Raw genomic sequence first — 15,867 nt, 5'->3', positions numbered from 1 at the left:
GTGCCTTTGGGAGGGAAAGGAGAAAAATGGAAAATAAAAAGTGGTTCTGTTAATTAAAGTTGCAATGAGTTTTATTAGGCAGTAAATAGTCACAGATACAGACGGGACTGAAGGCTAAAAAGTTGAACTTCATCGAAACAGTGAGTGACTGAAACTTATCAAAAACAGTCACCAAAGGCAATCTCCATTAAAAGGTAGTCAACTTCTACACAATTTTCACACATTGACAACTTGTACCATTAACCTAGAAGGAAACAGATCATATGTTTGGATTTCTTTTTTTTAAACTAAACTGTAAACAGCAGATTGTCTATTTAAAATGAGCAATACAAGAAGTACTAAAAGCCAACAGGAGGTGGGAAGGATGGGGAAATCATCCTGTGTGCTACACATAGCAAAATTGTAAATGCTTTGTGTTTATGACTTTGCCAGGTATGACACATGGAGGAATTCATTCCCCAGAACGTTTGAAATAACAGTACTACTACTAGTGTGTAGCGCTCTATATACATAGAATTCATTTCTGTCACGCCCTGGCTCTTTGTGAAACTTCTTAAGGGTGTGAGCCAAATCAATAGCTGGCCAAGTGCTTATTGTCAGACAGCAAGGTTCAGACTTGAAATTGTCAGCGTCGGCCCACTCCTTCCCCTTCCCCCAAGCGTACTGCAAACTTTGCATTAAAAAGACTTGCACTTATATTGCGCCTGATCACATCTCTCAGAAATGTCCCAAAGCACTCCAGGAATTATTTTGAAATGCAGTGACTGTTGCTATGGAAGCAAATGCGGCAGCCATTTTGAAATGCAGTGACTGAAGCAAATGCGGCAGCCATTTTGCGCACAGCAAGTTTGCAGAAGCAGCAACGAAAACGAAGACCAGCTAATTTTTGGCGATGTTTGTCAAGGGAGGAATGTTAGCCAGGACACGGAGAGAACTGCTCTTCCTCAAACTGTGCCATGGGATCTTTCACGCCCTCCTGAACAGGCAGACGCAACCTCATTTGAAGTCTTACATCCGCAGGATGGTACTTCTGGCAATGCAGCACTCCCTCAGTACTGCACTGGGATTTAAATCAAGAATGGGAGTTCTGACCGAGAATCTCCCTGCTTAAAGGCAAACTACCAAGTGAGTCAAGCAAACACACTTTTGCATGTGCTTACATTTTCTTTTGATTTCACTGTATATGTAGCCAGAACAATGGTTTAACTTTAACAGTTAGGAACCAGGTGCATAGACAAAATGGCTTGTCTTATCTGTTGAAGCAATCATTGACAATCAATGGGAATATACTTTTTTCCATTAAAAAAACGTGCAAGTGTTAATGAGTTACAAGGGCACAGGCATTGGGTTGTGATATGGAAAATATTGCAGAGGCCATGAGACAGTTCATTTGTAGTCACCACTATAAACTGGATACTCGGTAGTAAATGCATTTCCTCCGACAATCTTTAAAACCTAAGTTTGGCAGCATCTAAACCCTGCTTCTCGATTTATCCTGTTTCCTATCCCATTCCAGTGGTGTCCTGCATTGTGGGTCTTGACTGTTTTCTTAGATTTCTCAATCAAAAACAAAACCATGAGACATTGACTTAGGCTAAAGTATCTCCCACCATTCTAGCAGTGTATCACGACTGAATCACCATGACGCAGTCATTCGGCTGCTAAACTCTTCCTACACGGGCTGAATGGGACTGAAGAAGCATTATCAGGGTAACTAGGAATTGCACATGGTGCTGAAGTTGCAGCACCTTCGACAGGCCATTTTTATCTTTTGACTTTAAACTTGAAATGTTCTCTCTCCCCTTTTTGGGGGAGGGGGGGGGGGATTTCCACACCCCCTGCGGTGTGTTTCCCAGCAGCAGGAGGCTCCCCTCTGCTGTCTGCTGGCAAGAAGAGGCAGAAAATCCTTCGTCTCACTTTGCCATGCTAACTGGGACACGAGCCACCTGCGAATGCCACTTAAAAACTGACTATTAGGTGGTTTGCTCAAATACTAGGTAATGATTCCTGATATTATCTTCCCTGTGGTGAAAGGTCTCCACTCACTAGCTGATTTCATGGCACTAAACATTAGTGCTTCACTTAAAAAAAAGTTTTTTAAAAAATGCCATACTTTATTTGTCCCCCATGCCAGCCATTCTCTGCTCCAATCTCCCTTCACTACTTTCCTGTCAGTGCTCCTTTTGGTGACACCAGGATCAGTTGAGCAGTAGACCTTGCTTTAGTTTGCATCAATGCTGAACTATATTAGCACAAACCTCTCTTTTAAAAATTATTTTTGTCCAATAACATTTTGTACCAAAATGAGAGGTGCAGCTTCAAACATAACTTTAGATGAGTCACTGCAGATTGTTGGCTCCACACTATTATGAAAGAACACAGTATGGTTAAAGGGCTTGGTGCACAATAAAGCACAGATGGAGCCTCACCAGCCCAAATAGTGTTACTGCAACCTTTTAAGATGGACAATTGAGACATCTCCCACTCCAGTGACTCCTTTCTCATTCCCCCCCAAAATAAGAATGATATACAGCTATTTCTTGTTTGGGACTTCAGAGGTTAGTATGAAAGAATGTTCTGTAGGTCTTCACATTTCTCTAAATACTGTAATATCCAATATTACACACAGATTTCTTTTACAAATTTAAATACAAGTGCACATCTGGGAAATGAAACTGCAAAGGAGGAACATTTGGTACTTATAGGACCACTATTTAAACAGTCAGAAAATAAAACTGACACCAATTTCATTATGTCAAATAGAAAACATTCGGAGCTGAAGACTGGCTTCTATAAGCTGGCCCCTCTAGGTTCATGACTCCAGTACATCATGATTTTGCTTTGTGTAAACAACGTTCAATTCTTTTTAAGAATTATGGAACGGCAGGCAAGAGGAGCGGAAACCTTCAACAAACCCTTGCTCCTATGGCTACACTGCTGTCCGACAAGTCGTGGCACTCTTGACATTGTGTTACCTAGATATGACCTGGGACAGACAGTCGAGAAAATGAGCCTCGAAACATCAGCTCTTATATTGAAGAACAGCAGTTTCAATCTCTTGGTCAGAAGGCTTTGGCACAATTGACACCATCGCTTGTAGTAAAATTAACATCTGGTTTCCATGAATTGCACCTCCTGGTCACCAAATTCTGCAACAAAATGGGTTGGCGAGTGTGTGTGGGGGGGGGGGGGGGGGGGGGGGGGTGGAGTCTGGAGGCTGCAGTAGCTGCTCTTTGAGCATGTAAAGGTGTGGAAGCACAGTGCTTCAAAGGCTTCTGTTTAATGTGGAAGCCTGGACTCAGTCCTTCCGAGACTGGCGCTGATACTTTTCCTGCTGAGACTGGGTGTCATACTGCAGCCGTCACTGGGACAACCGTGTTGCAACAGAACATCCATGCACTCCTGGCTACCTGCTCGCCGGGCGTGGTACAAGGCTGTGTTTCCATTCACGTCTCTGGCCTTCACATCAATGCCGTACTGTAGAGCACAGAAAACCAAGACGAGAGCGTTACTATAAGACACATTTCCCCCTTTGTTATTAAATGCACCTTCTCGCTTGGTCATCACCAAAAATTCAAGCTCCTGCAACAACAATCCCGCGCCCCACGAGGACGGACAGGCAAGCCAGAAACAATGAAACCAGTCGTATTATGCACTACATATTTGCGCTGCATTGCACTTCAGTTGGCTTTGGGGAGTGCGCCCATCACCTCCTGGATGGGAATCCAGTCTCCAGAAATGTGCTATAGCCCCCAGCTTTTAGACAGAATTGTGTGGAACCTGGTCCCCTACCATTTTCATTGCTAAAACCAGCTGCTTTATAATGAATGCTTGAAAGGGAAAATAATTGCAGGGCGATGGGGAAAAAGCAGTGAAATGGAATTAATTGGATAGCTGTGGTCAGGGACAGAAGAGTGTGCCTGTGGTTGAATGAGGCGGATAAGGGAATCCAGAGGGCAGGAGTGGCAGCCTCTGCAATTGTCCAACAGGTTTGAGGCTCTCTCAGCTTGTTTGGATGAGAGTAGGGGCTGCAGGGTGGATGGGCTGACTGACCAGAGCACTATGGTACAGGAAGCCATTCAAGTGGGAGAGTGTATGTAAGAATGTAGTGGTAGTAGGGGAACAGCATAGTGAGGGGGATTGACACTTCTCTGTCGCAAGGAGTCCAAACGGCTGTGTTGCCTGCCCAGTGCCCGGGCTGGAGAGGAACCTGCAGTGGGAGGGAGAGGTTGCAATGGTGGTGTTCCATTTAGGTACTGATAATATAGACAGGGGTAAGAAAGAGGGTTTTGCATAGTCAGTGAGAAGCTAGGCACCAAATTAAGAAGCAAAACTTCAAAAAAATAATTATTACCTGAGCCACGTGCAAATTGTTATAGGACAAATAAGATTAGAGAAATGAATGCGTGGCTCAAAGACTGGTGTGGGAAAGTGGGTTCCAGTTTGTGGGCACTGGCACCAATACTGGGAAAGTGGGGTCTGTACAGTTAGGGACAGCCTACATCTGAACCGTTCTGGGGCTGCTTTTCTTGCAAACTGTGTAACAAGGGAAGTAACGAGAGTTGTAAACTAAATATTGGGGGTAACGGATCAAATTGAAGAAGATGTGGCAAACCAAAGAGTGGAAGCAAAGCAAACGAGAAAAGTACTAATGTGGTAAATGATAAACACACCATGGCAGCCAGGGCCAGTGAGTCAAACCTCAGAGTAAATCAGCAGGTAAGGCTAAATGCTACAAAAATAAAGTGACAAAATTAAAGGCTCTGTATCTAAATACACATGGCATTTGAAACAAAACAGATGAACTGATAGCACAGGTATGATCTGATAACCATTACAGAGACAACATGGATTGAGGCACTGAATAGTGAAGGGTATGTGACATTCAAAAGGGCAGGAAGCTAAGAAAAGGTGGAGGGGTGACTCTGTTAATCAGTGATAGTATGAGCACATTAGAGAGAAATAACCTATGTTCAGGAAACCAGGATGTAGGAGGGTTAAGATGAGAAGTGACAAAGGCAACAAGTCACTTGTGGGAGTGGTGTACAAGCTCCCTAATACGGTAGGACAGAGCGTGAAAGAGGAGATAATGGGAGCTTGTCAGAAAGTACGTTGATAATCATGGGGGACTTAATCTACATATAGACTGGAAAAATCAGATGAGCAAAGGTAGCGCAGAAAGAAGGGTCTAGTGAGATAGTTTTTTTTTCTTTTTTTTCTAGTAAGATAGTTGATGCATTGGTTTTAACTTTGCTAAATTCTTTGGGGGCGATTCTCCGAGCCCCGCGCCGGGCCGGAGAATCGCCGCAACCGCACCACGACGCCCCAACGCTGGTGCACGATTCTCAGAGGTGCCGGCGCCATGCCTTTTGCACCGGCGCATTTGGCACGGCGCTGGCATCGGCGGGGCCGCCGATTCTCCGGCCTGGATACGACAGAGTCCTGCCGGCGCCGTTCACCCCTGGTCGCTGCCGACGGGAACTCTGCGGGAACAGTCGGGGGGGGGGCCCTCCGATGGGGTCTGGCCCGTGATCGGCCTCGCCCGCCCCCCCCCCCCCCCCCGGGCCTACTTTCTCGCGTGCTGGCCCCTGAACACCGACTCTATGTTGAGTTCAGGCCGGCGCGCTAAAGAAGTTCCCCGCACACACGCAGGTTGGCGCAGTCCAACTGCGCATGCACGGGTTGGCACGGCGGAAAGGAGGCTGGAGCGGCATGAACCTGTGGGGGCCAGAATCGGTCGTACCAGGGCCCGGTTCGCGCCGTCGTGAAACGTGACGGCGGTCACGACGGCTCCATATCGGAGAATCGCCCCCACTATCTTCGGGGAAGGTCTCATTACATTGGAAGGATAGCAAGTGTAACTCCTTTATTCAAAAAGGGAGGGAGACAGAAAATGGGAAACAACGGATGACTTCGCCTAACCTTTGTCACAGGGAAAATGCAAGAAGCCATTGTTGAAGATGTTATAGCAAGGCACTTAGAAAGATTTCCAGTAATCAGGCAGAGTCAACATGGTTTTATCAAAGGGAAATCATGTTTAATTAATTTATTGGAGCTTTTTTAAGGAGTCGCATGTTCTGAGGATAAAGGGGAACCGGTGAATGTACTGGACTTCGATTTCCAGAAAGCATTCGAGAAGGTACCACATCAAAGGTTACTGCGGAAAGTGAAAGCTCATGGTGCAGGGCAGGGTTTCTCAAAGTCAGTGTCGCAGCTCCCGGGTGGGTCGCAGGCGGGTGTCGGGAGTGTCATGGAGCAATCGGCCCCGCCATTCTTGCGGTTGTCTCAAATATTGGAGAAGCACCAACAGCCGCGACCGGCTTTTACATGGAGAATTGCGGTCGCTGACGCCTTTTAAATGGAGATACACGAGGCGGGATTCTCCCCTACCCGGCGGGGCGGACCGTACCGGCACCAAGGAGTGGCCTGAACCACTCCGGCGTCAGACAGCCCGGAGGGTGCGGAATCCTCCACACCTTCAGAGGCTAGGCCAGCGCTGGCGGGGTTGGCGCCGCGCCAGCCGGCGCTGAAGGGCCTCCGCCGGCCTGCACGAGTTAGCGCATGCGCAGGAGCGCCAGCGTGAGCATTTTGGAGATAGTGACCACCATTCTGTGACTTTCACTTTAGTAATGGAGAGGGATAGGTGCGTGCAACAGGGCAAGGTTTATAATTGGGGGAAGGGTAAATACAATGCTGTCAGACAAGAATTGAAGTGCAGAAGTTGGGAACATAGGCTGTCAGGGAAGGACACAAGTGAAATGTGGAACTTGTTCAAGGATCAGGTACTGCGTGTCTTTGATATGTATGTCCCTGTCAGTCAGGGAAGAGATGGTCGAGTGAGGGAACCATAGTTGACAAGAGAGGTTGAATGTCTTGTTAAGAGGAAGAAGGAGACTTATGAAAGACTGAGGAAACAAGGTTCAGACAGGGCGCTGGAGGGATACAAGATAGCCAGGAGGGAACTGAAGAAAGGGATTAGGAGAGCTGAGAGAGGGCATGAAAAATCTTTGGCGGGTAGGATCAAGGAAAACCCCAAGGCCTTTTGCACATATGTGAGAAATATGAGAATGACTAGAGCGAGGGTGAGTCCGATCAAGGACAGTAGCGGGAGATTGTGTATTGAGTCAGAAGAGATAGGAGAGGTCTTGAACGAGTACTTTTCTTCAGTATTTACAAACAAGAGGGGCCATATTGTTGGAGAGGACAGCGTGAAGCAGACTGATAAGCTTGAGGAGATACTTGTCAGGAAGGAAGATGTGTTGGGCATTTTGAAAAACTTGAGGATAGACAAATCCCCTGGGCCTGACGGGATATATCCAAGGATTCTATGGGAAGAGATGAAATTGCAGAGCCGTTGGCAATGATCTGTTCGTCCTCACTGTCAACAGGGGTGGTACCAGGGGATTGGAGAGTGGCGAATGTCGTGCCCCTGTTCAAACAAGGGAATAGGGATAACCCTGGGAATTACAGGCCAGTTAGTCTTACTTGGTAACCTAAGTAATGGAAAGGGTACTGAGGGATAGGATTTCTGAGCATCTGGAAAGGCACTGCTTGATTAGAGATAGTCAGCACGGATATGTGAGGGGTAGGTCTTGCCTTACAAGTCTTATTGAATTATTTGAGAAGGTGACCAAGCATGTGGATGAAGGTAAAGCAGTGGATGTGGTGTACATGGATTTTAGTAAGACAGTTGATAAGGTTCCCCATGGTAGGCTTGTGCAGAAAGTAAGGAGGCATGGGATAGTGGGAAATTTGGCCAGTCGATAGAAGTCAGAGAGTGGTGGTGGACGGCAAATATTCAGCCTGGAGCCCAGTTACCAGTGGCGTACCGCAGGTATCAGTTCTGGGTCCTCTGTTGTTTGTGATTTTCATTAATGACTTGGATGAGGGAGTTGAAGGGTGGGTCAGTAAATTTGCAGACGATACGAAGATTGGTGGAGTTGTGGATAGTGAGGAGGGCTGTTGTCGGCTTCAAAGAGACATAGATAGAATGCAGAGCTGGGCTGAGAAGTGGCAGATGGAGTTTAACCCTGACAAGTGTGAGGTTGTCCATTTTGGAAGGACAAATATGAATGCGGAATACAGGGTTAATGGTAGGGTTCTTGGCAATGTGGAGGAGCAGAGAGATCTTGAAGAGGTTAGATCTGTATCCATTGGAGTTCAGAAAGTTAAGAAGCGACTTGATTTTTCCGCATGTGGGAGAATCTAGAACTAGGGGTCACTGTTTAAAAATAATAGGTTGCTTATTTAAGACAGATGAAGAGAATTCTTTTCTCTCAGAGGGGGCGAGTCTCTGGCACTCTCGTCCTCAAAAGGCAGTGGAAGCTGAATCTTTGAATATTAAGGCAGAGTTGGGTGGCAATGTGGCACGGTGGTTAGCACTGCTGCCTCACGGCACCGAGGTCCCAAGTTCGATCCCGGCCCTGGGTCACAGTCCGTGTGGAGTTTGCACATTCTCCCTGTGTCTGTGTGGATCTCATCCCCACAACCCAAAGATGTGCAGGTTAGGTGGATTGGCCATGATAAATTGCCCATTAAAACATTTTAGGCTGTCAGTCTTATTGCTGCTTATGCGATCTTGCGCAGCTCAAAACGGGTGCAGCATTACAACATAGAACATAGAACGATACAGCGCAGTACAGGCCCTTCGGCCCTCGATGTTGCACCGACATGGAAAAAATCTAAAGGCCATCTAACCTACACTATGCCCTTATCATCCATATGCTTATCCAATAAATTTTTAAATGCCCTCAATGTTGGCGTGTTCACTACTGTTGCAGGTAGGGCATTCCACGGCCTCACCACTCTTTGCGTAAAAAACCCACCTCTGACCTCTGTCCTATATCTATTACCCCTCAATTTAAGGCTATGTCCCCTCGTGCTAGCCACATCCATCCGCGGGAGAAGGCTCTCGCTGTCCACCCTATCTAACCCTCTGATCATTTTGTATGCCTCTATTAAGTCACCTCTTAACCTTCTTCTCTCTAACGAAAACAACCTCAAGTCCATCAGCCTTTCCTCATAAGATTTTCCCTCCATACCAGGCAACATCCTGGTAAATCTCCTCTGCACCCGTTCCAAAGCTTCCACGTCCTTCCTATAATGAGGCGACCAGAACTATACGCAATACTCCAAATGCGGCCGTACTAGAGTTTTGTACAACTGCAACATGACCTCATGGCTCCGGAACTCAATCCCTCTACCAATAAAGGCCAACACACCATAGGCCTTCTTCACAACCCTATCAACCTGGGTGGCAACTTTCAGGGATCTATGTACATGGACACCGAGATCCCTCTGCTCATCCACACTACCAAGAATTTTACCATTAGCCAAATATTCCACATTTCTGTTATTCTTTCCAAAGTGAATCACCTCACACTTCTCCACATTAAACTCCATTTGCCACCTCTCAGCCCAGCTCTGCAGCTTATCTATGTCCCTCTGTAACCTTCAACATCCTTCCGCACTGTCTACAACTCCACCGACTTTAGTGTCGTCTGCAAATTTACTCACCCATCCTTCTGCGCCCTCCTCTAGGTCATTTATAAAAATGACAAACAGCAACGGCCCCAGAACAGATCCTTGTGGTACGCCACTCGTAACTGAACTCCATTCTGAACATTTCCCATCAACTACCACTCTCTGTCTTCTTTCAACTAGCCAATTTCTGATCCACATCTCTAAATCACCCTCAATCCCCAGCCTCCGTATTTTCTGCAATAGCCGACCGTGGGGAACCTTATCAAACGCTTTACTGAAATCCATATACACCACATCAACTGCTCTACCCTCGTCTACCTGTTCAGTCACCTTCTCAAAGAACTCGATAAGGTTTGTGAGGCATGACCTACCCTTCACAAAACCATGCTGACTGTCCCTAATCATATTATTCCTATCTAGATGATTATAAATCGTATCTTTTATAATCCTCTCCAAGACTTTACCCACCACAGACGTTAGGCTCACCGGCCTATAGTTACCGGGGTTATCTCTACTCCCCTTCTTGAACAAAGGGACCACATTTGCTATCCTCCAGTCCTCTGGCACTATTCCTGTAGCCAATGATGACCTAAAAATCAAAGCCAAAGGCTCAGCAATCTCTTCCCTGGCTTCCCAGAGAATCCTAGGATAAATCCCATCCGGCCCCGGGGACTTATCTATTTTCACCTTGCCCAGAATTGCCAACACTTCTTCCCTACGCACCTCAATGCCATCTATTCTTATAGCCTGGGTCTCAGCATTCTCCTCCACAATATTATCTTTTTCTTGAGTGAATACTGACGAAAAGTATTCATTTAGTATCTCGCTTATCTCCTCAGCCTCCACACACAACTTCCCACCACTGTCCTTGACTGGCCCTACTCTTACCCTAGTCATTCTTTTATTCCTGACATACCTATAGAAAGCTTTTGGGTTTTCCTTGATCCTACCTGCCAAAGACTTCTCATGTCCCCTCCTTGCTCGTCTCAGCTCTCTCTTTAGATCCTTCCTCGCTTCCTTGTAACTATCAAGCGCCCCAACTGAAACTTCACGCCTCATCTTCACATAGGCCTCCTTCTTCCTCTTAACAAGAGATTCCACTTCTTTGGTAAACCACGGTTCCCTCGCTCGACCCCTTCCTCCCTGCCTGACTGGTACGTACTTATCAAGAACATGCAATAGCTGTTCCTTGAACAAGCTCCACATATCCAGTGTGCCCAACCCTTGCAGCCTACTTCTCCAACCAACACATCCTAAGTCATGTCTAATGGCATCATAATTGCCCTTCCCCCAGCTATAACTCTTGCCCTGCGGGGTATACTTATCCCTTTCCATCACTAACGTAAAGGTCACCGAATTGTGGTCACTGTTTCCAAAGTGCTCACCTACCTCCAGATCTAACACCTGGCCTGGTTCATTACCCAAAACCAAATCCAATGTGGCCTCGCCTCTTGTTGGCCTGTCAACATATTGTGTCAGGAAACTCTCCTGCACACATTGTACAAAGAATGACCCATCTAATGTACTCGAACTATATCTTTTCCAGTCAATATTTGGAAAGTTAAAGTCTCCCATAACAACTACCCTGTTACTTTCGCTCTTTTCCAGAATCATCTTCGCCATCCTTTCCTCTACATCCCTAGAACTATTAGGTGGCCTATAGAAAACTCCCAACAGGGTGACCTCTCCTTTCCTGTTTCTAACCTCAGCCCATACTACCTCAGAAGAAGAGTCCCCATCTAGCATCCTTTCCGCCACCGTAATACTGTCCTTGACTAGCAGCGCCACACCTCCCCCTCTTTTGCCCCCTTCTCTGAGCTTACTAAAACACCTAAACCCCGGAACCTGCAACAACCATTCCTGTCCCTGCTCTATCCATGTCTCTGAAATGGCCACAACATCGAAGTCCCAGGTACCAACCCATGCTGCCAGTTCCCCTACCTTATTTCGTATACTCCTGGCATTGAAGTAGACACACTTCAAACCACCTACCTGAACACTGGCACCCTCCTGCGAAGTCAAATCTGTGCTCCTGACCTCTGTACTCTCAATCTCCCGTACCCCAAAACTACAATCCAGGTTCCCATGCCCCTGCTGAATTAGTTTAAACCCCCCCAAAGAGCACTAACAAATCTCCCCCCCAGGATATTGGTGCCCCTCAGGTTCAGATGTAGACCATCCTGTCTATAGAGGTCCCACCTTCCCCAGAAAGAGCCCCAGTTATCCAGAAATCTGAATCCCTCCCGCCTGCACCATCCCTGTAGCCACGTGTTTAATTGCTCTCTCTCCCTATTCCTCATCTCACTATCACGTGGCACGGGCAACAACCCAGAGATAACAACTCTGTTTGTTCTCGCTCTGAGCTTCCATCCTAGCTCCCTAAAGGCCTGCCTGACATCCTTGTCCCCTTTCCTACCTATGTCGTTAGTGCCAATGTGGACTACGACTTGGGGCTGCTCCCCCTCCCCCTTAAGGACCCGGAAAACACGATCCGAGACATCACGTACCCTTGCACCTGGGAGGCAACATACCAAAAGTGAGTCTCTCTCGCTCCCACAAAATCTCCTATCTGTGCCCCTGACTATTGAGTCCCCAATTACTAATGTTCTACTCCTTTCCCCCCTTCCCTTCTGAGCAACAGGGACAGACTCCGTGCCAGAGGCCCGTACCCCATGGCTTACCCCTGGTAAGTCGTCACCCCCACAAGTATCCAAAACGGTATACTTGTTACTCAGGGGAACGACCGCAGGGGGTCCCTGCACTGACTGCTTCTTCCCAGTCCCTCTTACAGTTACCCATCTATCTCCAGTCTTTGGTGTAACTACTTCCCTGAAGCTCCTATCTATGACCCCCTCTGCCTCCCGAATGATCCGAAGTTCATCCAGCTCAAGCTCCAGGTCCCTAACACGGTTTTTGAGGAGCTGGAGTTGGGTGCACTTCCCACAGATGAAATCAGCTGGTGCTTTTCAAAGTAATTCATTATGTGAAGCATTTTGGATGTTTCTGCGAAATGATGAGGCGCTACATGAATGCAGGTTACCAAAGTATACAAAATACTTATGATGATGTGAGGAAAATGTATCTGTTGAGAACCAAGAGACATCTGGTGGTGAATTACAAAGAGGTGTATGTGTGTGGTGTGGGTTGAATGGGGTAAAACGTAGGGCTGTGCAGTGGAAGAGCCCATGTCTAAATTTGCTGTGTTGCCCTAAAATCCTACCAGCAGCATTGTTGAGCTCTGTGCAACCTGTATACCAGTTATTGTTCTCTCAGAGGATGGTTCAATAACTGTGCACGGTGTGGAAATCTAAAGACACAGCAGATGGGCTCATCATTAAATTGGACAGTTCTGTATCTGGTGCCAATAATTCATAGAAACTGGACTTTAGGGATTGTTCTCGCTGGAGTTCAGAAGAATAAGGGGGGGATCTCAGAGATTTATAAAATTCTAACAGGACTAGACAGGGTAGATGCAGGGAAGATGTTACCAATGATGGGTGTGTCCAGAACCAGGGGTCACAGTCTGAGGATTCAGGGTAAACCATTTCGGACAAATATAAGGAGACATTTCTTCACACAGAGAGTGGTGAGCCTGTGGAATTCATTACCACAGGAATAGTTGATGCCAAAACATTGAATATATTCAAAAGGCGGCTGGATATAGCACTTGGGGAGAATGGGATCAACGGTTATGGGGAGAAAGCAGGATTAGGCTATTGAGTTGGATGATCAGCCTTGATCGTGATCAATGGTGGAGCAGCTCGAAGGGCCAAAAGGCCTCCTCCTATCTTTTATGTATGTATGGAGACACAAACTTATATCAGAAGCCAATTAGAGTTTCTGTTTTTAATGATGTTGACACCAAAGATTTAAGGATTAATTTTATTCTATTCTTTCCTGGAATGTGGGCGTCACTGACAAGGCCAGCATTTATTGCCCATCCCTAGTTGCTCTCGAGAAGAATCGCTGCAGTCCATGTGGTATAGATACACCCACAATGCCGTTTGGAAGGGAGTTCCAGGATTCTCACTCAGCAACAGGGAAGAAACAATACTTCCATGTCAGGATGGTAGTTGGTTCACTGACAAACCTCGGGTTGAATACTTGCTATCTGGTTGATTATAAAAAAAATCAGAAATGTTTAATTTGTATCGATATGACCTGCCGTCGTCTAGGTTTGTTCTTCTGATAGGCTTTAAAGGCCACATATTCTGCAGCTTGCTTGAAGGTTGTGGGGTGGAGATATCGCGGTTCTGTCTGGGTCAGAGACCTGTTCACTCCCAATAGTTGTCCCACTGCAAGCTTAATTCAAGGATAGGAAGGGGATGCTCCTCCTTTCTCCAATGAGCAACCCAAGTGAAAACCGTTCAACATCACCCACTGAGGTAAATGAGCATCAGAGACTGTCACCTCACCAGTGTGAACACAAAACCTTCCAGTTGGTGAGGGGGTGGGACAAGGGGGAGCATGGCACTATTTGAGTGGGGTAAAACTATCCTGAAAAGAATAGAATACCTAGGAACAAGACCAGTGCCAGGCTGAATAAAACCTACCCAAACAAGGAGCTGCGTGATTACTACATCCTTCAGTTCACAGGCGAGATGCAGAGATGTCCGTTTTTCTTTATCTTCAGAGCATTCATTGATGTGCTCCTTCTTGCCGTGAGCAAGTAGTAGTAAGATACTGTGAAAGTCCTTTTCAATGATGGCTCGGAACAGCTGCTTTCCAATGGGAGCATCACGGTATTTCAAGGGTGCGACAAAGAGCTTCTGTTCGTACTTTGCCCTGATCCAGTTTTCCCTTTCTTCCCTATAACAGGAAGGACAGGTCAGAGTGTTGTCTTGGTATTTATGACCAATAGCAAATTAAAACAGCAATAATTCAATGGCTCTTAGACAAGGGTGTGCTTAAGGATGTGACTGACGGAGATTAGCAGAAGCCATTCTAGCATGTCGACAGGATGAAATCTGTTGGATATAGGGAGGGCAGGTAAACCTCTGGTGTGTAACTTACGGTGGATGAGCTGGAAATACCTCAAGAAAATTTATAATAATAATAAACTTTATTGTCACAAGTAGGCTCACATTAACACTGCGATGAAGTTACTGTGAAAATCCCCTAGTCGCCACATTCCGGCGCCTGTTCGGGTACACGGAGGGAGAATTCAGAATGTCCAAATTACCTAACAGCACGTCTTTCGGGACTTGTGGGAGGAAACCGGAGCACCCGGAGGAAACCCACGCAGACACAGAGAGAACATGCAGACTGCTCACAGACAGTGACCCAAGCTGGAAATCAAACCTGGGACCCTGGAGCTGTGAAGCAACAGTGCTAACTACTGTGCCACTGTGTTTGCCCCCACCCCAGTTGCTATTTTCATAAAAATAATTTTAAGATTTAGTAATACCTGTAGTTAGACATAATGACGGCACTTTGCATTTGTATGAATGTGAATACTTTTCTGCTTTCCTCACATCAACCCAGTGTTCGAACAGGTGATAACAGCCTTTTGGTACCTCATTGAATGTTGACAGACTATTCACTCAAAGAGATAAGAATGACATTCAGACAAATTTAATTCTGTCCTCTTCAAAGTTGATGATGTTCCCTAATGTGGGGGCACTGAAGCCAAACATAGGATCCTTCCCTACTGGCTGAGGTCAGTTAATTCAGCACTGGCATGATGGGCTGAATGGCCTCCTTCTGTGCTATATAATTGAATGATTCAATGACTGGGATCGAATTGGACACCTTTGTGATCTGTGTGGTTCTCAGTACAACATCTGACACATCATTTATTCTCTGTGCCACCACAGCAACGGACTAAAACCTTCAAATGGGAGTCACATGACATACTTGAGTGGAGCTGTCCAAACATGGACTACAGGCTTTATTTATCCCTATTTTTACCCAGCCCTTGCTGGCTTCTTTGATCTTTGTGTGAGCGAAAGGCTGGTTTTAACATTAGCTTAGCCTAAACTTTTACAAGGACAAGTGGATTGGAGGCAGCTGCACCTGTTGATTGACAGATTTAAATCAGACAGAAATCCTCCAGTCCCACAAACTTTAAAGAGCTCAGATGGAAAATTTCAAGTTTTCAAAATGAGGATGAAGTGGAGTTCTATTTTATGCATTTGTGAGATATGACATTTTCTGTGTACAGGGGCTTGGTAAAGCACTAGAATATGTAGAATGAAGGTGGAGATTCCAAGCATCACGGGGTGCCTCGGAGTACCTGTAGCTTTGAGCCAGACTGGAAACGGGTGTCCTGGAGATATAAAGAATGAGGTAGTAGATATCTGAACATACACATATACACAAAGCAAATTTGCTGCTGGTAATGAGAAACATTCATTCACATCATTTAGAAATATGATTCTACTC

General features: G+C 46.2%; 1 protein-coding gene across 1 annotated transcript in view; it reads right to left on the bottom strand.

The window, feature by feature from the left end:
* Positions 1-53: 53 nt before the first annotated feature.
* LOC119958096 (arf-GAP with GTPase, ANK repeat and PH domain-containing protein 1-like) overlaps positions 54-15,867 on the bottom strand; it is a 129,441-nt gene continuing 113,627 nt past the window's right edge. The window contains exons 15-16 of the mRNA XM_038786325.1: positions 14,037-14,292; positions 54-3,477 (exon numbers count right to left, since the gene is read on the bottom strand). Coding sequence (XP_038642253.1) covers positions 3,280-3,477; positions 14,037-14,292 — 454 coding nt within the window. The 3' untranslated portion in view covers positions 54-3,279. The remainder of the gene's footprint in view (positions 3,478-14,036; positions 14,293-15,867) is intronic.

Source organism: Scyliorhinus canicula, chromosome 28, assembly GCF_902713615.1.
Source record: "Scyliorhinus canicula chromosome 28, sScyCan1.1, whole genome shotgun sequence".
NCBI classification, from domain to species: Eukaryota; Metazoa; Chordata; class Chondrichthyes; order Carcharhiniformes; family Scyliorhinidae; genus Scyliorhinus; species Scyliorhinus canicula.
This window is presented reverse-complemented; position numbering and strand designations above follow the sequence as displayed.